The sequence below is a fragment of the Protomyctophum parallelum genome, assembly GCF_964188405.1.
Source record: "Protomyctophum parallelum genome assembly, chromosome: 3".
In the NCBI taxonomy this organism is placed as follows: Eukaryota; Metazoa; Chordata; class Actinopteri; order Myctophiformes; family Myctophidae; genus Protomyctophum; species Protomyctophum parallelum.
This window is the reverse complement of record NC_139698.1, coordinates 35,365,812-35,390,014: the sequence shown is the minus strand read 5'-3', so window position 1 is coordinate 35,390,014 and position 24,203 is coordinate 35,365,812. Positions and strand designations below refer to the sequence as shown.

Here is a 24,203-nt window from a genome sequence, read left to right as displayed (position 1 = left end):
GTCAACCACTACAAGCATGCTAAACCAAATCAGATGGAACATGTCTAATTAAATTGAAATACTTAAAAGTTCAATGAAATCAGCTTCATGGCTTGCCATTCATCATTGGATATTTGATTAACTTTAACCTACTTTAGTATAGAGCGTAGTAGTAGCTCAGTACAGTAGAGGCTACCGTAGACTAGGGTGGAATCAGAAGGTTCCTGGTTTGTTCCCCGGCTCCTCCAGGCTGCGTGTCAAAATGTGTTCCATTAACTCCACTGCTCCCGATCATCCTCCCAACGTGCAGGTTGGTGCCTACCGGTATGTGCCGTTTCCTGACGGTGTGAGTGTGTGAATGGGTGAATGTAATACACATTGTGAAGTGCTTTGGAGGAAGACTCTAGTATAGCCTATATAATTTACCATTTAAACCATTTACCATTTTTAAAACCTTGTCCACTGTAAATTAAGTGCTGCTGGCTACACATTTTCAGTAACTCGTGTATCAATCTACTGGGATAACATTTGAACATTATAATATTTAATTTGCGGTCCATGTTGTCATTGGACCACAATGGAAACAAGCTTTTTAATTATATATCCATTATGCCATGTAATGAATTTGGTGTTTAATTGTATACCAATCAATCAATCAGATTTATTGTCACTTCCACAATATACACTGGGCATACAGGGGAGCAAAATACCGTTCTCCATGGCTCATGATGCTTCACATTTAAAAACAATAGACACATTAAAAAGAGGCAAAGCCTTTTAAAAAAACATTAAAAAGGTAAAAGGAGCAGACAACATTGGCAGGAGAAATTGCTGATGCATTCAAAGTGCTTCAGACCTATCATACATTACTGTACATTAATAAAAAGAAGAGTCTCAGGAAAAGATCAGCTGAGGATTTATGCACACATTAGTGATATACTTACTCATGCTAGACCTGATACTTCATCCATATACATTAGGCCTATGTTTAGATCAATATTATTTAAGGGCGTGTTCGGAAATAGTGCACTAATAGGCGAGTGCGCTCCGGTACGGTATTACCGAACGTGCCCCAAGTATGCATGTATGTAGGCCTACACAATACAATCTAGTGTCAATTTAACACCGCAGAGGGGTACTGTGTGTCAGTGTGTGTGTGTGTGTGTGTGTGTGTGTGTGCGTGTGTGTGTGCGTGACGTGCATCTGTGCGTGCGCGTGTGTGGGATGGAGGTGGAAAGTGAGCAGTCTCATTAACACCCTGTGAATCAGTCCTTCCTACATTGGCTGTGAGCCCCTTCTCCCATTGGCTAGCCTAGAAAGAGGGGGGGGGGGTGGGAAGATAAAAGCAACAAATGTCTCCTCCTGCTTACACACAAACGCTTTGACCACCTGCTTGTCTGTCTGCCTGCCTGTCTAACTGTCTTTGTCTGTCTGTCTGTGGACTTTGACAGAAAGGACGAGACCTGCTATCCCAAAAATATTGCTACAGTTCTCTGACCTGCAAATGTGAGTATATATATATATAACACACACACACACACACACACACACACACACACACACACACACACACACACACACACACACACACACACACACACACACGTGTAATGTGTAAAGTGTTAAAAGATTAGTCTCGTGGTAGATCGGGGGCAATGTTCATTGGTGTGTCATTGCTAAGGGTAGTTTTCTTTTGTGTTGCAAGTTTTCTGTTTCTGCGTGTTCTATATTAGAGATCACTTTAATCTTGCTTTTATTATATTTTAACAACAATCTAAAACAATCTAAATAAATAGAGAGCTTTTGTTGTGAATCAGGTGTAACATACAGTATTTATGTACCGTACCTTATAATCCTGGAGTTATAGTTCGACTGTTTGATCAAGGAAAATATTTCTTATTTAGAGCCACTGGACTTATTTTATTACATTTATTACAAAGTTAAGAACATGTTTCAGTCATGTGTTAAGTTAAAGAACAAGCATTGTCTTCGTTAAGGAAGCGCTGTAAGAGTGTTATTTAGAGAAATGTATCGGACTCATATGTGCACATATGATGTTTGTGTTCCGCATTAGTGTGTATACAGGTGCTTGTTTCTATTAATGTGCCCACATTTGCGTGTGTGTATGTGTGAATGCGTGTGTGCAGCTTGTGTGTGCATGTGTTTGGATGTGTACCATCGTAGTAGGCTGTTTCATTATGCTGTGTGCCTGTGTTCCTCGTCGAATGAGATGAAGTTAAGGGGCTCTAATGGCAATTACTGCTAGGCAATCAAATAGAGCGTACACACACACACACACACACACACACACACACACACACACACACACACACACACACACACACACACCTGGATTAGAATAGATTCAATGGATTTAGTGACGGTGTTCATACTTAGTAGTTAGTGTGGATCAGGGACAGAACAAACATACACACTGCAAAACCGATGTATTGCTATTAACGTAATTGTTCAATTTTTGACTTTAGCTTCATTGCATAAGTTTATGTTCAGATTCCAAAATATTCTCATTATTTGCTGTATTGTGTTTCGTAGCTATCAGGCAGAAACCTTGTATCTCCAATCTCCAGTTCAACTTTTTATGTTTTTTCATAATGAATGCCATATTTCATCATGCCAGGTCAGTGGCCTTGTGCTTAGAGTGTCCGTCATGGGATATAATTAATGCCAATCACAAAAGGCAAAAGTAATGAAAATAGTAGATGTGAGGCGTTATGAGCTTGTAGATCGGCTATTTTCACTATTTTAAAATGTTTTTAAAATGATAATAAAAAAACGGTTTTGGACATACAAGGTTTCTTCTCAACAGCGATGATTTGCAATTAAATTACTGAATTGACCATAACTCTACCTGTGTGTTTTTCTAGTGTTAACATGGATGTAGCAGAGTTCCGTCGCAGGGGGAAGGAGATGGTAGACTATGTGGCCGACTACATGGAGAACATAGAACAACGTCCGGTGTACCCAGATGTAGAACCAGGCTACCTGCGTTCCATGATCCCTGCTGAAGCACCACTGGAGCCTGAGACATATGAGGATGTTATGAGAGACGTAGAGAGAGTCATCATGCCTGGGGTCAGTTCACTCTCATTATTATTACTAGTCCATACCCGAGGATATGATCTGATTGCATTTTGAGTACATTTCACCCAGGTGAAGGAGGGCGGGAGGGACTGTCCTCTATTTTCTGTCAGTAAAATCTACTTGAGTTGGTTAATAGATACATTAACCTACTTACACATTTAGGCACAATACAATACAATACAATACAATACAATACAAATTATCATCAATACAGGAGCAATACAACTAAAAAGTATATTTAGAGATAACAGCAAAGGTGTAAAGGTCCACTTTATTTTCTATTTTTGTGAATGATTTGGCTTTCATTTTAAATCATGCCACCTTTGCGATGTACGCAGACGACTCTACAATATATCCATCATCTAACACATCTAGTAAACTTACAAGAGCTTTAAATTATTAATTAAAACAAGCATGAGAACATGAGAATAAATACATTGGTTTTGAATAAAGAAAAGACAAAATGTATAGTATTAGGTTCAAATCACTTTAATGTGTTTTGTCAAAAACATAATCGCAACAAAAACTCCAGCTATAATTTATAATAATTTATCATTGTTCTCAGATACACATCATTATTTTACTAGGCAGTCATCAGAGGATCGGTCCCTGCTCACTTGATGTAGAACAAATGTTAAACAAAGAAAAGTCCATTAAAGAGCAATGGTGGCGAAAGGAACTGGTTCCTTCCACGCGCTACGTCCAACCAGGGAAACTCCCCCCTGTCAGGTGTAAAGGAGCAACTTGGACACTCGGGCATGAAGGAAGCATGAGTTCAAGTCCGTTGCTCTCCCCTTGTCCCCCATATATGGGGACTAGGTTGGTGGAGGGTGTGTAGAGCCCAGGATCACATTAGATGATTGACACAGGGGTGAAAAATGGGTTACAAAATCGTGGGATAAAAAATGTATATACTGTAAAAAAAAAGAAAAGAAAAGAGCAATGGTGGCATGGAACTCATTACCTATTTGCTATTTTTTTTATCGCTGAGAGTGGCTATATGAGTTTTAAGAAACAGTTGTTTTTGTTCACGCAGGAGATGTAAAGGAGATATGAGCTATATATACATCCTGATATAATATGGTATTTGTTTTGATGTCAATGTGAAAACTGAATTGTCCTTAGAGCTAGCTATCAAATGTACTAGATAGGGATGTCCCGATCACGTTTTTTTGCTCCTGATCCGATTCCAATCATTTGATTTTGAGTATCTGCCGATACAGACTTTTCCTGATCAGATATTATTTTATAGAACACGTTCATGCCATATCATAATAGTACAATATCCCAAATCGCAGACAATTTTGTCCCACATGCTATGAGGTGATGTTTTGTGTTGTATTGTATTGTGTTGTGTTGTGATGTGTTGTGTGAATGGTGTATGTGATGACATGAAATACTCTGATGATGGTTTTGAGATCCCAGGAAGAGTAGTTGCTGTCATGTACAGCAAGCTAATGCCATGGGGATCTGAAAAAGAAAAAGAAGACGAGGCTCATGATGGTTTCAAAAGCAATACGCCACGTTTTAGACAGTGTCAGCATGATAGGCTAGGTTTAGAAAAATTCTGGAACTTCCCACTAATAAAATGCAGGAGTAGCTTTTCTTTTACACTTCTAACACGCCTTTATTCTTTCCATCTCATTGTGGGTTGTTGAAAAATAAAGATTTTCCCTTTCTCAACACCTCTGTTCCATCACTAGAGTAGGAATATTGAGGGGTCGCTTTGGATGAATGTAATTGATGACTCACTGGGAAAACAATGAAAAGCATAAATGCAGGGACTACAGAAACGGGTAGCCTGGCCGTCACGCACGCACGCACGCACACACACACGCACACACGCACACACTTAATTCCTTATCGAAATAAATTAATACACGGACAGTTTGTTCTGAGACCTTCAGGCGTCTTATATAGGGAATTTCAGGGAAAATGATTCAACGGCTAAGTCGTCGTTATGACGCACACACACACACACACACACACACACACACACACACACACACACACACACACACACACACACACACAGATGTAATAGGATTTGACTGTGTTCTGACTGCGTTCTGTCACACAGAATGAAAGGCAAGTTTATGAAGCCTTTGCACTAAATTAAGTAATGTTTCCTCAGGGAATACGATGGTGTGGGCAGTTTCTATTCCTTTATTTACCCAGCCATAGATGAGAGACTGATGAGAGAACCCATGCATTATTAAACAAATTTACAGTAATACAGACATCACACTTTAGAAGTTCACTGTACTCTTTCATGTGTCACAACTGTTGAAGGTGGTGAAAGATATTCCCTTTCACACCAACCTTGCCCCTGTTGCTCCAGGCAATTGAACTGGTGATGATATCCCTCCACTTCTTTGCGTTGTCCACAGATGGATCTGAACAACTTAATTGGGAAATGGGAGGGAAGGCGGGTAACATAATATTAATTATAATAATAATAAAATCACATGAAAATAAAACATGTTCTTATATATAAAAATATATTTTAAATGAAAATAAATATAAAACCGTATAAACGTCACAAATTGTGTTTTTGTTATGGTGTAGTTCTTTCTGATTTGCAAACCAATCATACAAAGTATGAAAACCACCTATTATAAAAATGGTTATGGTCCTTAATTGATTATGATTGGCTGAGCTGGCAGATTATAGCAGCTAACAATTATTGTCTAAAAATGCCTTGTGAATTGTGATCCTTTGAAGGTGCAAGCTCTCCTAGCGTTGCCTGTTGCCTGCCGGACTGGTGAGCACAACGTTCCGGGTTCTATCCCATCTCAGGGTGTTGCGCTATTTGCTACACCAGTACACCTATGATATACTATTAATAATTTTGTTATAGTTATTTATTTATTTTTTGTTCTTTGGATGTTTGTCGATGTACATTTGCACACACATCATGTGAAATTTGAGTTTATTTTAGTGCCTGGGCACTATTAATACAGCACAAGGGGAGAAGTTAGGGGTTAAAGGAGTAGTTCTCCCAAACAAAAAAGGTTTTTGAGTCACCTACGATTTTAAGTGTCTTGCTCACATTTTGAGCGGGGGGGGTGAACATTTGAGTCCCAGCCAGGCGTCCTCTCTAACCACTCAGCTACTGCCGCCCCAACCAAGCTAATGGGACATTAACTGTATTTTCAATTGTATATAATTGTCCTTCTAGATCACCCACTGGCACAGCCCTTACTTCTATGCCTACTTTCCAGCAGCCTCCTCTTACCCTGCCATGTTGGCTGACATGCTTTGTGGAGCCATTGGCTGCATTGGATTCTCCTGGGTAACATTACTTTTATTGTATTACTTCTGTTTATTTCTGTATTTTAAGTTAAGATGCAGGTGAAAATATGTATAATGTTCATAATCAAATAAATGTGATACGTCCATTGCGATGCGCAGATCTCTGCCAGGCCGGACAGCCTTTTTGTCTTACCCAAATATGGAGTTCCACCTTGCTCCGAGTCCAGACTAACGTGACAGTCAAAAGTTATAACCCCTTCTGAAGCACACCATTAAAAGACGTTCATTGTCACATGACTCCTATTCCTCCTACTGGGAGTAACATTCACCAAACATAGCAGATCTACAAGCTCTGTTTTTGGAGAAGAGATCTTAAGTAGAATGTGAAACAAAAACACAGTACTAGAGACGTGGTTAATCTGGGAGGTCATTCAAGTCATGTTATTGTTCATAATATGTTTAGGCTGCCAGTCCAGCCTGTACAGAGCTGGAGACTGTGATGTTGGACTGGCTTGGGAAAATGCTTCAACTACCTGAGGCCTTCATTGCTGGAACCCATGGACAAGGTGGAGGAGTCATTCAGGTCAGTGTCTCTGTGTAAATTACTGTAGCACTTGAGGGCATCAAAACCTAAACTAGGGTTAGATCCAGTATCTGCATTAATATTACACAGAAAAGTGGTTTAATACCGCTTTTCCAGTACAAGATATCACGAATGGAGAAATGCAGCTCGCTAGCTTATGTTTTTAGTTTAGTTTTTAGTTTAGTTTTTTGCTTTTTAAAATGTTTTAGTTGATATTTTCCAAGCAGAAATTTCAGTTGTGAATCAACACATGCTAGTATTCAAGATGGTGATATCCAACCACCCATGTGGACATACTGCCTTCATTATCTGCACAATATGCAGACCAGATGAAAGGAGCCTTCCCTACAAAACACAAAAGTGTTGCAGAAACATAATTGACTGACGCCAAACCTATATTCAGCAGCAATTAGTCTTTTATTGATTTGTCCTTTCTCTCCCTGGTTCATAGTGCTAGATGAAATGGCAGGAAATTGCTTTTCAATATGTCATCCATTGACAGACAGTCAGACTGGGATCGTTTCATGGTGCAAAAAGCTAATTGTTAGTTTAGCCTTCCATTGACACAAACAGAATAGCAGCTGAGAATTTGGTGTGTGTGTGTGTGTGTGTGTGTGTTTGTACGTGTGTGCGCAGGGCGGCGAGTGGCAAAGCATGAGAGCGCACACTGATGACAGATCATGTCATGCGCCTCTATTGTCCCCACCTGAGTTGTGTTTGTGTGTCTTCTGTCTCTGTATTGATGTGAGGATGGAGTTGGATGATGGTGTGTGTGTGTGTGTGTGTGTGTGTGTGTGTGTGTGTGTGTGTGTGTGTGTGTGTGTGTGTGTGTGTGTGTGTGTGTGTGTGTGTGTGTGTGTGTGTGTGTGTGTGTGTGTGTGTGTGTGTGTGTGTGTGTGTGTGTGTGTGTGTGTGTGTGTGTGTGTGTGTGTGTGTGTGTGCGCGCGTGATCTACAGCTTTTGTCTTGCTCCTGCTCTTTTTAAGTGCATCTCACTATGGCAACAAATGGGCTTCCTCTGAACACAGAATGGATAAAATTAGGGTTGTGACAGTGCTTTGCCAGCCTGTCATTATAGAGCATCTACCAGTACACTGCAGTACGTGGCGTGCACATGTGGAACCGACGTCTGCCTTAATAGTGTGTGAGATTTATTTTATAGATCTTGGGGCATAAATAATAGGGGTGTAAAGATACATTTTAACAGCGATACAGTCCCGCTGGGGACGCTGTGGGTGCCCATACCCGAGGCGGGGTTGGCGAAAGGGCCTTTCTGTGTGGAGTTTGCATGTTCTCCCCGTGTCCCCTAGGGTAGGTACCCTCACAAAAACATGCAGTAATAATCCTGGTCTCTAAAACTACCTCCCCCTGGCCAGCCTGATGGAACTCGTCATAGAATAACGTGTTCCTTCCACGCGCTACGTCCGGCTAGGGAAACTCTCCCCTGTCAGGTGAAAAGAAGCAGCTTGGACTACTCATGCATAGAAGGAAGCATGAGCCCCCCCCCCCCCCCCCCACAGGTTGGCAGAGGAAGTGTAGCGCCCAGGATTACTTTAGATAATTGACACTGGGTGAAAAAATGGTTTACAAAATCGTGGGATAAAGATTATAAAACAAAATAAAAAAAATACGATACATGGTTGACGATACATGGACGATATTGGTTCATTATGTTGATACGATACAGTTAAATGATTTGAAATCGATAACGTAACTATTTAGCAAATACATTAATTATGTGTAAAACTTGTGGATAGTGCAGGTTTTTTAGGGGAAAGATAATTATGGATATAAGTAAACGCAATGATTCTCTGACAAATGTATAGATGGACATTGTATTTGAACACATATGGACAAACCCACGCCTTGACATGAACACAGATACTACACACATTTTTCGATAGACCAATTGTAGCTATATGGAATGGAAAAGTAATTAAACCCATCTTTTTCTTTTTTCTTACAATTGCTAAATACAATGCTACTTAGTACTTAGTAATTGATGATTTACATTGCAAAATGATACTATACAAAGTCAAACGATATGATTTCGATATTTGCCGTTTACATATCGATATTTCGATACAGTTACTATATCATTAAACCCCTAATAAATCATATATTACAAGCTTTTAATCCAGAATGAATCGATTGCACCATGGGCCACATATTGTACACTTTACAAAACAAAAATAAAATGAACAGACAGGACAGACGGCAAACTTTCAAAAGGGTACATTGCTGTCCATGGGGCAAAGGGGCAGGTGCTCTAGCACCACTTGGTGTCTATCTGTGCAGGTCCCACACTGAAGGTACTTAGGCCCTCATTTATCAACCGTGCCTACGCCAAAATATGGGTGCACGCCGAAATTACCGACATTTTCGGCATTTACCATTTCCGCCAAAGCTTGAAATTGAGAGAAATTGAGCTTTCAAAAGACAAAACGTCATGTCTGGTCGGGAGCTGTCGTACGCTTTGTCCTGGCTGTTTTTCTGTCGTACACAAGCGTAGCAGCATTGTCTGAACTGCTGACATGCTGTCACAGGCATCTAAACATATGTTTTCACTCCTAAAATGTTAATATAAAACAAGTACAAGTAATTAAAATTGCGCAATTAAAGTTAGTTTGTGCTTAATCAAACAGTGCTTTACTGGCCTTTGTTATGCGAGCGCACTTGTGAGATGATTTGGGAGTGCATGAGCGTGACATCAGATGCCTATATAATCACTGTGATAATATTTAAAGGCATAAATGGACTGCACGCGTTTATTTTCAAGTGACAATGACAAGCATACAGCTTGCCTATTTGCAATTGTAGCAGGCTATAGGCATAAGGGGCTTAATCATTCACCATTTAAATAAGTGCTTTGACAGTAAAGGCGAGATCATTTTCGGGGGTCGGGAGGACGGGTCCGCGGCGTGCGTCGCCAACACATACCAGCACACATGCAAGCGGCAAGCCTTCATCCATATGTTTATGATTCGTTCATCAATGATCAAATCACTACATAAACGTTGATTATGACTGCCTTGACGATATGATAGCCTATCTATGCAGGCATCACTCACCCACAGGACTTATCACAGCAGTGCGCAGTCTCACGCCTTCGCCGTGCACTGCGCACGAATGGGTAAAATTAATATAGGCCAGCCTACAAATGTATTCCATTCATGGCGATGCGATGTCGATGTAGGTCATGTGTCATGTAGGTGCGTGCGTGCGTGCATGACAGCAAGGCAAGCGAGGTGAGAGGGAAACAGACAGGGTAGGCCTACAACTTTATTTAATTCATGCAGGTGTTCGTTCTTTATTTATTTAACAACACACCAGTTAGTTGGGCAGGGCTTGCAAGTTGCGTGTGCGTGCGTCTGTGTGTGTATGTGTGCAAGGCACGGGAGTATTTTACCTACCATAATATACTATATATACTTTTATATATCAACTGTCGCCCCGGTCGACTCTCTGGACCAGCTCGCTGAAAAAAAATCACTGAAACGTATTTTCTCATTTTCTCATTATCAGGATCCCCATAACTTTTGATTGGGTGGGCAGGACGCACGTTTGGGTGGGCTGTACCCCTGCCCCCCCCCCTAGAACTGGCCTTGTTGAGAACCACTGTAGAGTAAATTGAACACAGCCTTAATTAGTATATCATCTGTAACACCTGTGAAGGAAGCCGGAAGTAGGAGTTCTTTCCAAATTTCTGCTGTGCATATACCCTATTAACAACAGTTTGTACCATGGATCCATTAGCTGTGGCGTGGCCCTGATTACCATTTAAACTGGCATGTGACCATTCTATGACTTCATTTTGTCATTTTTAATCATAATCAAACTCATCTTCTCCACAGGGCACGGCCAGTGAAGCAACCCTTGTGGCCCTGCTAGCTGCTCGCTGTAAAGCAGTCCGACGGATCCAGGCCTCTGAACCACAACGCACTGAAGGTGACATCATCTCCAAATTGGTTGCCTATACCTCTGACCAAGTAAGAGCAAAAGCACATAGGAAAGAAACCTCTACATTAATGCAAATTGTCATTCACTGTTGAATGGTGTAACTTGCATTCTTTCAAGAATGTAAACAGGTGGTGGTCACTAGTGAAAGAGCAATCTGGTAATAGAGACTGACAGTGGGCCAGCCAGAAATTAGCTACTGTGGACCTTATCAGGTTTAATATAAGACTACCATCTTTTGGGAGTTGCCTCAGGGAAAAGCAGACCTTTACAAGGACAGCAGTAAGTTTATCTCCTCTCAGTTGAAGAACAATGCGCTTTCTTCCATTCCATTCCATTTCCTATTTGACAAAGATATGCTTTTGAATTGCATCATCTTGTTTGAGCTTTTACAACTTGAAATAACATGTATAATTTATTTGCCTATAATCTGTACATAGGTCTACTTTGAACAAATCTATATAACATAACTATTTACTGTTTACATTTGGTTTAATCGATGAATTATTCCATAGTTGTTACTCTGGCTAACTCTAAAGTATAATGTTTATGAAAACATGCAATACAGCTGCAACTTCTTTATCTGTTACTCTCCAGTCACATTCATCAGTGGAGCGTGCTGGTCTGATAGCTGGTGTTATCATGAAGAAAATCCCAACAGATGACACCTGCACTGTCAAAGGAGAGGCGTTAAAAAAGATGGTGGAGGAGGACAAGGCAGCAGGACTCATCCCGTTTTATGTAGGAAAAGACATATTTACACTTAGCCTACATAACTATGTACAGTATATGCAAGCACACATACAGTACTGTATATGTACATGGACAAAGGCACACATATGGCATTAACAAACGCACGTGTGTGTGTACCCTTGATGGAAATTAATTTTCCAATTTTTAAAGGTATGAACTATAGTTCTACATGTCATATTCTGTTTGTCCTAGATAGGTCCCTTTAACTCTGGCATAGCCCCCGTTTGTGTTGTCCCCATGCTGTTATTCATAACAAATATTTCAGGGCCTATCATTTATGATACCAGATTCACCACCTGGTCTCTTTACTGTAAGCCAATGTTGTGATTCAGTCTGCTTACTGTAGCCTAGGGCTTTAAGCAACTAGTCGACTATTCAACTAGTCTACTAGTAAATCCACTAGTCAACATTGTTGGTACTAGTTGACTAGTTTTTTTACCCCCGATTTTATAGGCCTCAAGATCAGGTAGATTATAGTCACCAATGTACACAGTTTTTAAATGTACAAATATTTATTTCCAAAAACCCCCAAAAAAGTGTCTATTTCACCATTATCTAAAGTGCCGTTATTTACAGTAGATTAGAACCTGTACCCTGTATTTACATGATATCGAATTGTATTATCGAGTGGATAGTTCACTGGACATACAGTACCTGATATCAAATAACCTTGGTTGCCTCCCTAGGAGCCAAACTAGCAAAAATAGCTGCTATTTTCACTATACTTCTTAAATGTTTAAATGGGTGTCGACCCACTGTTTGGGAAACGGTAATATACAAAACCTGTCTCTGTTCAACACAATGACACTCTGCCCTCAGGTGGCTGGTGAAGCTGAGCATAATTTATAGCCTGAGGATTTGTGAAAGGCTGTTATTTGTAGCAGGCAGCCTGCTCCTGCCAAACCTAATGAGTGTATCTGGTTAGAGACAATAGTCCCTGTCACACCTGGACCCACAGATCACTATCGGTGAGCGATCCCTGCAATAACAACACTATTATAGTAAAGGAGGCTTACAGTGGTCAGGATACATGTATAACTGGATCCCCTGGGTTTATCTGAATGGGTTCATGAGTGTTTTTTGCTATCTACACTACATGGCATACTGTAGCATAACATTTCTGTAGACTAGAAAAGATAACATTTGAAAGAAAAAGTTAGCAAAATCCCTTTTATTTACATGGGTGGTAATCGATTTACTGATTATGTTTTTATCTTTCAGTTCTGTGCAACTCTCGGCACAACTCCATCATGTGCTTTTGATCGCATCACTGAACTTGGTCCCATATGTGAGTAGAATTGACAGAAAGCTATCTATTGACAGAATGACAACATGTAACAATACAATATGAAATATTGTACCAATGTCTGCTTTTGTGCTCCAGGAAGGTCCTTAGCAACATTTTACTATTGTTCCTTAACTGGGTTGTCCTTTATCTATTCCAGGTAATTCAGAGACAATCTGGATGCATATTGATGCAGCATATGCTGGGAGTGCATTCATCTGTCCTGAATTCAGACATTTACTGAACGGTGTTGAGGTGAGAAAATGCAAAAATCATTCTGGAGAAAGTTGGCTACATACAGTAATAGTACATACTATTAGTGTAAAATATTAAATATACAGTATATGGACTTTGGTATGGTCAACATTTTGTAGTGAGTGTTTAGAAAAATAGGTATATTGGTGCTAGATGACTAGACTACTGCCTTTTTCTGTTAAAGAAGTGTGAAGTGAGTAATAAGCCAAAGAGTCAGTGGGACTATCACTGTGGCTTTTGATGTTGCTGTGGTGGTTTTGTCTCCTCATACTGTAGCTGAACACTGTGCAGAGAAACAGAGATAAGAACAGTCATTTCCTGAGGCAGCATCAGAGACCTTTAGATAAAACCGTGCTGCTTTTCTTCAGCAAAGAAATGTCACTGTTTATTAGACACACACACACACACACACACACACACACACACACACACACACACACACACGTCTCACACACACACACACACACACACACACACACACACACACACACACACACACACACACACACACACACACACACACACAGGTTCAAACCACGTTTGAAGGAGGCAGAGTGTAAAGGAGAGAGGAGTAGAGATAGATCAAAAGAGGATGAGAGTAGGGGACAGAAATTGGGGGAGAGAGACATTCTCTCTCTCTCTCTCTCTCTCTCTCTCTCTCTCTAAATATACAATTCACATTATACACAACATTATATACAATCATGTAAAAAACAATGCAGTTGGTCTATAAACTCAATTGTCTCCAAACAGTAAACATAGAACAACTTTTGCATTGGGGGCTGGCCAGCTCTTCTACATCGCTGGAGGCCTGGTTGCTAGGATATGAGTGATGGGAAGGCAGACAACAGGCCTCCTTTGAATCAGTCAGCATGGCAACTGTCTGCCAGGAATCTGTCTTGTATTGTCTCCCATTGCTGCTGTTTTCTATTGCGTTTGCCGCAAGCAGATGGAGAAAAGGATATTAGAAAGATGATAGTGAACAAACAGATTAGAACATAGATTTGTCTATCTTTGATGAGCCTTTCCTGGAAAAGGTTTGTTGGAGAGGGTTTTGGAAAGGACCAACTGCATAGGTGGGATTAATTCTGTGGAGTTATGATTCATTCGCCCCCGAGGCGTCGGTCAGAACACATTGGAGTGTTTGACAGGAGAGTGAAGCGGGTTTATGGCAGCTTTACTGGAAGGTGTAAACACATGTAGGGTACAGGCACGGCATGGTGGGTATGCAGATGAATGATGGTACTGTACAAGCACTGAGTGAGAATATGACAATGTATGTGGTTATTTGTCAAAGACACACAATGGCACTATCTATGACTGGCATGAATGAATTTGACCCATAATGCATTGCACACTTAAGGTGGCAGTTACTGTAAGTATTACACAGTTCTTAAGGTGGTAAATAATAGGCACCCTTGAATGAATACAATTCCCTGCAACCTTCACAATGCAGAATTGAATTATCTGGCTCAACCCAACCTATTTTAACAAAACACTTTTGTGGAATCATGAAGGTATCAGATTATATTGTGTTCTTTTCTTATTGTCATGACTCATGACAGATTGGTTGCTTTGTTTTTGAAGTTTGCAGACTCTTTCAACTTCAACCCCCATAAATGGCTTTTAGTCAACTTTGACTGCTCCGCTATGTGGTAAGTTGACTACCTATCACACAGTAAGCTTGAAAATGTCCGGTTCTCTTTTGAAATTAACTCTTGTAGGACCATACAGTTTGTGCTGTGTCTGGCAGCCAGGGACATTCCCAGACGGCCACTCACCCCACTGACACTGTATGCTCAACCTGGTATCTGCTTGTTTACTGAAAATATTCTATAAACAAACCACTAATTTGACATGTTTTCATGAAAGTAATGTAGTCAGTCAGTTCAGTTGTTTCTTTCAGATAGAAAGCTGAAAATGTAAACCAGGACCTGGACCTACTGTAATGTCAGAATAGAGTTTGTGCTCTCTTGGGAAATGGTTTTACTATTCATAAAATTGCAGATTTGCAGTCCTTGCATGCCTCATACTGTACATAAGCCACCTGAATGTGTGGTTTACTTAAAAAACTTCACTTCAACCATTTTCAACCTGTATCTTCATATACAGTAATTGTCCCTCTCTAATGCTCATCATGTGTCTGTACTCTATGTCATCATTGATGGGGAGTTCAAGCTAATAGAAACTAACATGCATGCCTGCATAATGCATGGACTCTCTTTACTAAATAAATGAATGAATGAAAATACATATTAATCCTACTAGTTTGTTTGTTTGTTTGTTTGTTTCTTTCTTTGTTTCTTTCTTTCGCTACCACATAGAACAATACTGATAAAAGTTTCTAAATGTACCAGTTAATGTTTTTAATGTCCTTGCATAAAGTGAATGGCAAATCGACAGGCAAATTGAGTTTAATGAACATTAACGTTGTTTAATGCAATCAGATAGGACTTTTCTGTTTGGATGTATGGGATATCAAGGCCAGAAAGTAGTTTTTTGCCACTCAGTGGGCATTCCTGCATAACTTCCGGGTTTGATGATGATGTCACGCGCATACCCTCTATACAACATATACTAGAAACTGTAACACTGCACTGTAGTCATAACAAACTGACTTCCATCTAACTACACCTCATTCAGACAGTACAAAGAGAACTATACGCCTCCCATCTGCCCCTTCTATCAACAGCACACAAACAGACATATACACTAAGTTCCTATCCCAGAAAAAAACAGTATCAGTTCAATTGACACATAAATGACTAATATTATTCTGTAGTGGCAAAAATGATAAAGTGAGTATTGAGTATTATTTCTCATTCTAATGCTACAGTACAGTGTCATTCCTTGTTGATTGTTTTAGTTGAGTGTTTTGTGTTGGGTCTTTGCCTCGCATAAATGCAAATCCTAAAACTAAGTGGATTAAGGATACTGAACCTCTTGACCCTCTCATAATGATCACATTTCCTTATTTCATGGTCAGTGAATGGATGTTGATTCAGTCAAAGTTTTTACAGCTGGAGACGTCCAGCACAGGCTTCAGACATGCCTCCTGCAGGAGGCATGGCGTTAGGGACCCGTTGCGACCACATGGCCTTGCTGATATTGCCCCCGATTAGGGTTCGACTTCAAACCCACAACCTAACCGTGACACTAGGGCAGCCCCTAGATGTTTATTATAATGTTCACATGAGTGTATGATGTTTTCAGTTATGACATTTAAAAAAAAGTAAACTACTGAAATGTAAGCTCCCTTCTTTACATTTCGATCAATGTTGTCTTCCTCTGGCATTTAAATAGTTGACTATATCAGATCAGCCAGGGAATCTGATCAGCAGGGGCAGTATTGCAGTCGCTGTACCGCACTGTTGTGTGATCTTATTCACACCTTTGGTCATGAAGTGTATGTCATGACCGAAATAATTAGGTTGCGGATAGTGGCCGGAAGTGGCCAAAATAAGTTTTCTCAGACGGATGGCTGGCATAGGCATATGTGAGAAGTTCAGTCACACAAGAGAGACTTGGATAATCCCTCCATCTGATCCTTGGTCTGCCCAGGGTCTTCTTCCAGTGGTACGTGCATCGAGGACCTCCCTAGGGAGATGCTCGGGAGGCATCCATTCTAGACCTCTCTTATATTCTGTGAGTGAGACATTTCTGTTGTTTTCTTGTCCACAGGGTGAAGAGGAGAACTGACATCATTGGGGCCTTCAAGATCGACCCCCTCTACCTCACACATGAAAACCAAGAGTCAGGTATAGTGTTATTATTTTAAACATTACCATTTAAGCTAAGCTGTCATCCCATCACTAGTAATTTGTGAACAATAGATCAAATGGGTCTAGATGGATGAGCGATGCCTTATAAATTAATGCTCATTGGTTTTCAGAGCAATAATATGAAAATTATTTAACAACTACTCTATATGGTTTTAGTGCTCATATTTGTGTAATCAGCTGCAAGTGGAACTCTCCATCATCTGAGGAAGTGTGTGTGTGTGCGTGAGTGCGCATGCGTGCGTGCGTTACTGTGAGCATATGTACTGTGTAGAGTATATAGCCTAATCCAACTGTACACACATAACCTAAATACACACATGAAGTTAAGTGTGGGGATCTGGGGAGAGAGAAGGAGAGGGGGGGGGGGGGGGGGCAGAGAGAGTTGAGACAGATAATTAATCAGTGGATCTGCACATCACATCAGCTTAGTCAATCAATCCTCCCACCTTAAATTAAGCCCACTGACAAGTCAGGTTTTGAGCTAAATTAGTTTTTAAGCTACAATCTGTAGGTTTTATGTCCAGAGGTAATTGCAACGATGTCTGAACTACAATAAAGATTGTGGTGGATCTTATATTAATATTGTGACAGCAATAAATCATCTTGTACTGATATCAAGCATCGGTTTGTCTGTTTGTAGTTGTACACGCATGTTTATTTTATTGCATCATGTGTTCTCTTAAGATCGTGATAAGAGTCACACCATAATTAGCCTGACAAACAGACAAAAGCACTCTGCATGTCACAGTGGCCCTCGTTAGACAATCTGAGCAGTCCAGGCTAATTAGAGGTTAGCAACTAATAGCATGGCACTCAAAAATAAGGAAACCGGCTATAACCACAGAACTACTGAAGCATGACAGTGATTTCTAAGTGGGTGGGAATAATTATACAGGTGACCTGCCACAGATACACAGTTGGAATGCATACAGTGGAAGCAATATAATAGAATGAATATTGCGTTTAAAGCTTTATATTTTAATGTTCTCAAATTCTGCCCAAATAAAACCCAACCCTACCTGGGTTCCATAAAACACACACACAACAGGCAAGTAATATATAAAGCAAGCAAGGACTAAAATACATCAGAATACATCAATCATAATGGCTAAGCCAGGGGTCGGGAACCCAAGATGTTGAAAGAGCCATTTTCGACCAAATATAAATTCAAAATCTAGCTGGAGCCGCAGTTTTTTTGTCACGTTTGGTCTCCTACAGAAACCATGAATGAAAAATAAAAATGTGAAAAGAATTATTTATTAAATTATACATTCATCGATTTCTTTTGGAATGCTACAGGGAGCCACTAGCCGCTTGCGGCTCTATAGCACAGAGCCTACAGTATGCTAGAGCCTGTTGAGCCTGTTGCAGACAACTGGGCTAAGCAAACAATATTTCAGGTTTCAACTGCTAATGTCAAGGCAATTCACATGACACCTACAAGACATTTAAACTGTTTGAAAATGTCTGATATAATCAGAAAAATGGACCACCAAAGCATAACAATTTGTTGAAATGGACAGATTTAATTGTTGACTGATCAATGATGGATATGAATATTTATGTAACCTTTTCATGTGTGACTAAATCCTTATCTCTCTCCTCACAGGTCTGGTCACAGATTATAGGGTAAGAGGAATGATCATTTATTTTACTGTAGTTTACTCCAGTACATAAAAATGGCAGAATTATGTTGGGACTAATTTCACGTCTCCTTTCCTCTCCTCCCACACAGCATTGGCAAATTCCATTGGGTAGAAGGTTTCGTTCGTTAAAGCTGTGGTTTGTCTTCCGCATGTATGGACTCACAGGCTTGCAGGATCACATCCGAAAGGTGGGATACCAATTCAGCTCTTTACTTTCTCTCCTCTAATATATAATGCCATATGTTTTTCCAAAGGTATCTGTAATTCCATTGCTGTGTTATAAGCGATTGCAACATGCTGTGTGTCCTCCGGTTTAGTCCACAACATATGATTTAACATTTTGGTTACTAGTTAGTTTGGAAACAATCTGTGTGCTGTGCTCCTCCTGTCAAACCGATATATCTTTTCTGTATTGTCTCTCTAGTGTAAATGCCACTCTTTCTTCTGAACCCTGCCCTTTTCCTTACCCCCAAACCCCACCCTGCCTTCACACACATCATCTGTCAATCATATGGGACATCAGTGTCTTCCATTTCTTCACCCTTCAATCCCTTCCATTCCTCTTTGCCTCTTTCTTACAGGGCCTCACATCTGCACATATGCTCCTTCCTCCCCCTTCATGTCAATCAAACAAGCCTGTTCTGTGTCTGCTCTGTTTTAAATTAAATTAAGCATCAGTTCGTAGCAACATACAGTGCACATGCCCTCCAGCCATACCACGTGTCTACATCCATCTATCAAAATAGATCGAAAAATCACAAAAATACACATGGTTGTTTGGATATTTATATACTATGATGCTGCTGGTGATTGCTAACATGATTTGACATCTCTTGCATTCAGACTGTGTCTCTTTCCATTTTCTAAATGGGGAATGACAATGTTATTATTATATATCAATTTACTGTTTCAGTTCACCCGTCCGACCACTTAATGGCTGCCGTCAAGTGAACACTTGGGTGGCCCATGTGCATTTTCAGCATGTTTATTTCATAAACAAACCTTGGATAAATGGAACTAACGTAGTATTCTTTAGGTTCCCACCAGTGGGTTGATAACCATTGTTTTAGGTCCAGCAGTCTGGACATCAGCATGCCAAGGTCAAGGAGGTAGTAACATGAGGCATTTGATGACTAAGGTCACATTCATACCAGAGAGCTTTGCTGCGATTAAAACTAATCCTGCTGTGCATTTTCAGAAAGTGCACTTCGTTTGGCAGGTGTGAAGGCTCATTCGAATCGTAATGCGTATCAAAGAACCGCATTATACTCCGAGCAAAAACGGGGGTTTCGCTTCGCTTCCAATCGCACTTGATTACGATTCGGTGCAGGTGTGAATGCAATCCGCAGTAAATAAAGTAAATGAAGCAAACAATGTGGCGGGTGAGGAGCTGAACACAGTTGGAGAAGGCATATTTTACGCAGTTTATACCGTGGATAGACGTGGTCGAATGAGGAGACTGAAGCCCTGATCGAAATGAGGACGAGTACATTAATCAATTGCTTAAGAAAACACATTCACTGCACTGCAGTGCAGTGTAATAGTATTATAGCCTACAGAATATCCTGTCTGTCTGTGCGTGCTGTCACTGTGGGGACTAGTGGGGAGTAGGAACTTTCATCTCAATAAACGTGTAAACATTTTGCGCTGCTGTCTGTTATATCAGTGCGCTCAGCGCTGTGCCTCCATGCCCAAAAGAACAGTGTGTGGCTGCGTGCGTATAGTGAGAGAGCGAGAGAGAGAGAGAGGGGGGTCCAGTCCCAGACGGCACGACACATGCACGTTATGAGTATAATTTTATCACCATAGATTTCACTGTGTAGGCTAGTTTATGAATGGAACACATTGATAAAGGTCCCCCCTGCTGCGTTTCCAATTGCTGCGGATGACAGTGTGAAGGCAAACCGCAGCAAATTAAATATGCAAGAATCCCAAATTCTCCGCCCATACGCATTGAGTCTACCAAAGTATTAGGTGAGAATGTGACCCAAGACGTCATCTTTGACGCATTCTAATTGCCAAATGATTAACCAGGAAGCATACATTAAAGTAGGAAAAAGGACACAATAAATTCAGTTCATTATAATAGCTCACAAAACCTGTGTGGTGATGAATAATTGGCTGGGAATGAGGAAGCAAAGCAGTTGTTGTTGGCCAATGTTTGGCTTCATTGGGAAACAATTGGCATTGGATATGTGTGTAATAACGTCTAACTACGTACACGTGCGTGCACACATGTCTCCTTTGTATAACTGTACAGTCATTTCAAGCAGTGATGTGTATGGTTAGAAACTCAGCATGCATCCTATTATGTGTCACTGAAATCTGGGATAATAATTGGATGAATTCTACCATAGGGAACTTTGATCTCATGATGTCATTTAAACAATTTTCAAGAGGACCACAAATTAATTTTCTGAACTGTTCTCTTTTTGACCATTATCATTTCATGGTTATTAGACACATTCTATTTTCTGAAGTTCTGTCTAATTTGTAGAACAAGTCACACCATATCAGAGCACAATGTTGCCATCTAGTGACTATAAAAGGAAAATACAACCTTAAAATCTGTTAATACTGATATTGAATATCAGATAAATTCTCACTTAAATAGTGTAGAATAGGGTAGAAGGCTGTGTGTAAAGACATGTGTGTCCATGAGAACAGGGGGGGGGGGGGGCAGAGGATCTTGTCTTACGCTGTCTCTTCTTGTGGAGATTGTCAATTGGGGGGGGGGGAATCCAGATTCATGTTTAGAGCGAGGGATAGCAATATGGCTATTTCTCCTCTATGTCCGTTATGGCTCTCTGTCAGTCATGGCTCTCGGGCGCTGACCTGTTCCAAGATCGTGTCCATCTTCTGATGCATCTGCAGGGCGCTGGCCTGTTCCAAGATCGTGTCCATCTTCTGATGCATCTCCCCAAGTGCCCTGCCCAACAATCTCTGCTTCAAGGCAACGAGTCTATCATGGCAGGCAGCGTAGGGGCTCTGTTCAGCGTTGCCATTTTTCCAATTCTTCGGTACGCAAGACCAATGCACAGCCCAATCAGCAGAAATCTTGTCACCATAAATCCAAATAATGCCTCTTCTACGCTGATAGTCGGGGGAAGATCCATCAGGGTATTGAGCAGGCTCTCCAGAACCCAATTTACATGAGAAAAAAATGTTGTCCATCACGTACAGAGACCAGCACACTAATTCCATGATTAGTTCCATGTTTTGATAGTTTCAGGGGTTTCGAAGAGACAGTGTAGAAGAGACGCTCTGAGCAGGGAGTACAGACCCTATATATATCATGATTATTCTGCATATGTATATATATATATATATATATTATACTGGTTTATTAAAGGCAGTAGGTTCTGTTATAGCTACCTTTCTGTCGTTTAAGCATCACACATTCTATTTCATTTTACAACTACTGTATTGTAAATATAAACAAGTAAGACGCGCAAACGCGGGAAGCGAACGCAGCTCGTGTGTGTGTGGTTGTGTGTGTGTGTGTGTGTGTGTGTGTGTGTGTGCTACAGCTGCGCCCTGTGTGTGTGTGTGTGTGTGCTACAGCTGCGCCCTGTGTGTGTGTGTGTGTGTGTCAGTGTGTGTGTGCTACAGCTGCGCCCTCTGGTGGCGGGCGGGTGGTGTAACAGCGGGACAGACACACAGACACACAGACACACAGACACACAGACACACAGACATTCAGCCCTTGCTGTCATAGTAAGTGGCTCACTGCGTTCGCAATCATGCCTAATTTATGGTCTATATCATGCAACAAAGTATAAATCAGACTTGAGGCTTAGCTTGTTTTGTTCTGTTTACAGCAAGTGGGCCTGGCCAAAGCGTTTGAAAGCTCAGTGAGATCAGACAAGAGGTTTGAGATTTGTGCAGAGGTCGTCATGGGACTTGTCTGTTTCAGGCTGAAGGTAAGACCACAAAACACATTTTCATAACTTTTAGAGGCTTTTTCACTTTTACAAATAAGAATTTTTTACCCTATAGTGAGTTTAAGTTTTTAATTATGCCTTGGGCTCGTTTGAATAAATTATTACAGATACTGCCAATTCAATTTCAATTGAACTGCCAGTTCAATTTCCCCAAATCATTTTGTCATCCATTACTACAGTTCAGTATGTGTAGACAATATTCTTTCAATATCCCTTTATCTTATTACCTCCTGTCTCATCCTGCCATCACTCCTCTAAGGGCTCCAATGAACTGACAGAGGCTTTGTTGAAGAAGATCAATCATGCCAAGCGGATCCACCTGGTACCATGCCAGCTATCCAGCCGCTTTGTCCTGCGCTTTGCAGTCTGTGCCCGCACCACGGAGTCACGCCATATCAAAGAGGCATGGCAGCACATTACAACGCTGACCTCTGACCTTCTATAGGGACTTCTGCCCTGTCACAAAGGTCAGGGGAAGAGTTGCCTTGATGTCACTGACCAAGAAGTAGCTGCTCTGAGCCGTATACATTTGGACCAAAGTTAGGAAAGGGAATATAATTTTAACGTCACAGATAAAAGATGTCCAAAAAAACGTGTATTTAATATTTAATCTACCAGTTCTTAGAATGACACGTCCGTATCCTACGCTTGGCTACCCCCTACCCCTAGTACCCCAGTTGCTGCCTCCTGCCATTTTATTTTGTTCCTACACAGTCAAATCTAAATCCTGTGTAGGAAACTAGTGTGATGCATTGCACAGTTTTATGTATAGGTTTTAATGTAGGTTTTATGTATCTTACAGTTGCACCCCATTGTATTCCGACTTAAATCAAAGCAACGCCTACAGTAAAAGCTAGTGTTCATTTAAGTTGTTGGACAAATGGACCCCTACAAACAACCTATAACACATACTACTATGCATCATACTTCTATAAAACCAAGTGATATCAGTTCCAAATGTCACATCTACAATAGCTGCCACATTTTGCCTTTCTGAACTCTGCTCTCACCTCACACTGCCGCACTCCTGTCTGAGCAGGCTTTACTGTACTGTACACATGGCTTCTGTGTCTGTTGGTGATTATAATCTGATTCTACAGGTATCTGTGAGACTTCACTGAATGTATTGCACTTTGTAGTGTGAGTAAATCTAAACTTGTATTCATTTCCGTCAGTAAATGTATGTGAGTAAGATTGAACTATCTTTTATATGTAGCTACCATGTGTCTTGAGTGAGGGATTACCAGAGGGATCTGGTTTGGTTAAACAAAGATTTGTGGAAGATTTGAAAATAGTATTGTTTTTGGCGTTTTTCATTCTATTAAAAATATTGTTTGTTTAAAAAAAATCAGACCCGTCTGAAGTGAAGTGAATGGTACTGTACTGTACTGTACTGTACTGTACTGTACTGTACTGTACTGTACTGTACTGTACTGTACTGTACTGTACTGTACTGTACTGTACTGTACTGTACAAGCCGCCCTCCCTGGCCTGGGTGTGTGTGTATTGGGCTGCGCAACAGTGACACTTGGTGGTGAACAAACACTTTAACGCTATTTCCATGCTCGGACACAGCCAGGGACACACATTGCTGTTTACATGTATAGGAGTGGTTGGCACCACTCAAAAAAAAGAAAACGTGATCGTGTGTCTTATATTTTCA

At 40.7% G+C, this 24,203-nt stretch overlaps 1 protein-coding gene across 3 annotated transcripts; it reads left to right on the top strand.

Moving 5' to 3' along the window:
- Positions 1-13: 13 nt before the first annotated feature.
- LOC310855936 (aromatic-L-amino-acid decarboxylase-like) lies at positions 14-23,840 on the top strand. 3 transcript variants are annotated; one of them, XM_083761132.1, is made up of 15 exons: positions 14-303; positions 1,431-1,485; positions 2,865-3,072; positions 6,263-6,376; positions 6,800-6,919; positions 10,773-10,907; positions 11,473-11,616; positions 12,850-12,916; positions 13,074-13,168; positions 14,756-14,823; positions 16,850-16,926; positions 18,560-18,579; positions 18,686-18,784; positions 22,418-22,519; positions 22,800-23,840. In XM_083761132.1, the coding sequence occupies exons 3-15, from the start codon at positions 2,872-2,874 to the stop codon at positions 22,983-22,985; spliced, it is 1,428 nt and encodes a 475-aa protein (XP_083617258.1). In that variant the 5' UTR covers positions 14-303; positions 1,431-1,485; positions 2,865-2,871; the 3' UTR covers positions 22,986-23,840. The 3 variants fall into 3 exon arrangements, with proteins under 3 accessions (XP_083617258.1, XP_083617257.1, XP_083617259.1); XM_083761131.1 differs by lacking the exon at positions 14-303 and having other exon boundaries at positions 1,410-1,485; XM_083761133.1 differs by lacking the exons at positions 14-303; positions 1,431-1,485 and having other exon boundaries at positions 2,943-3,072; positions 6,309-6,376.
- Positions 23,841-24,203: the final 363 nt, after the last annotated feature.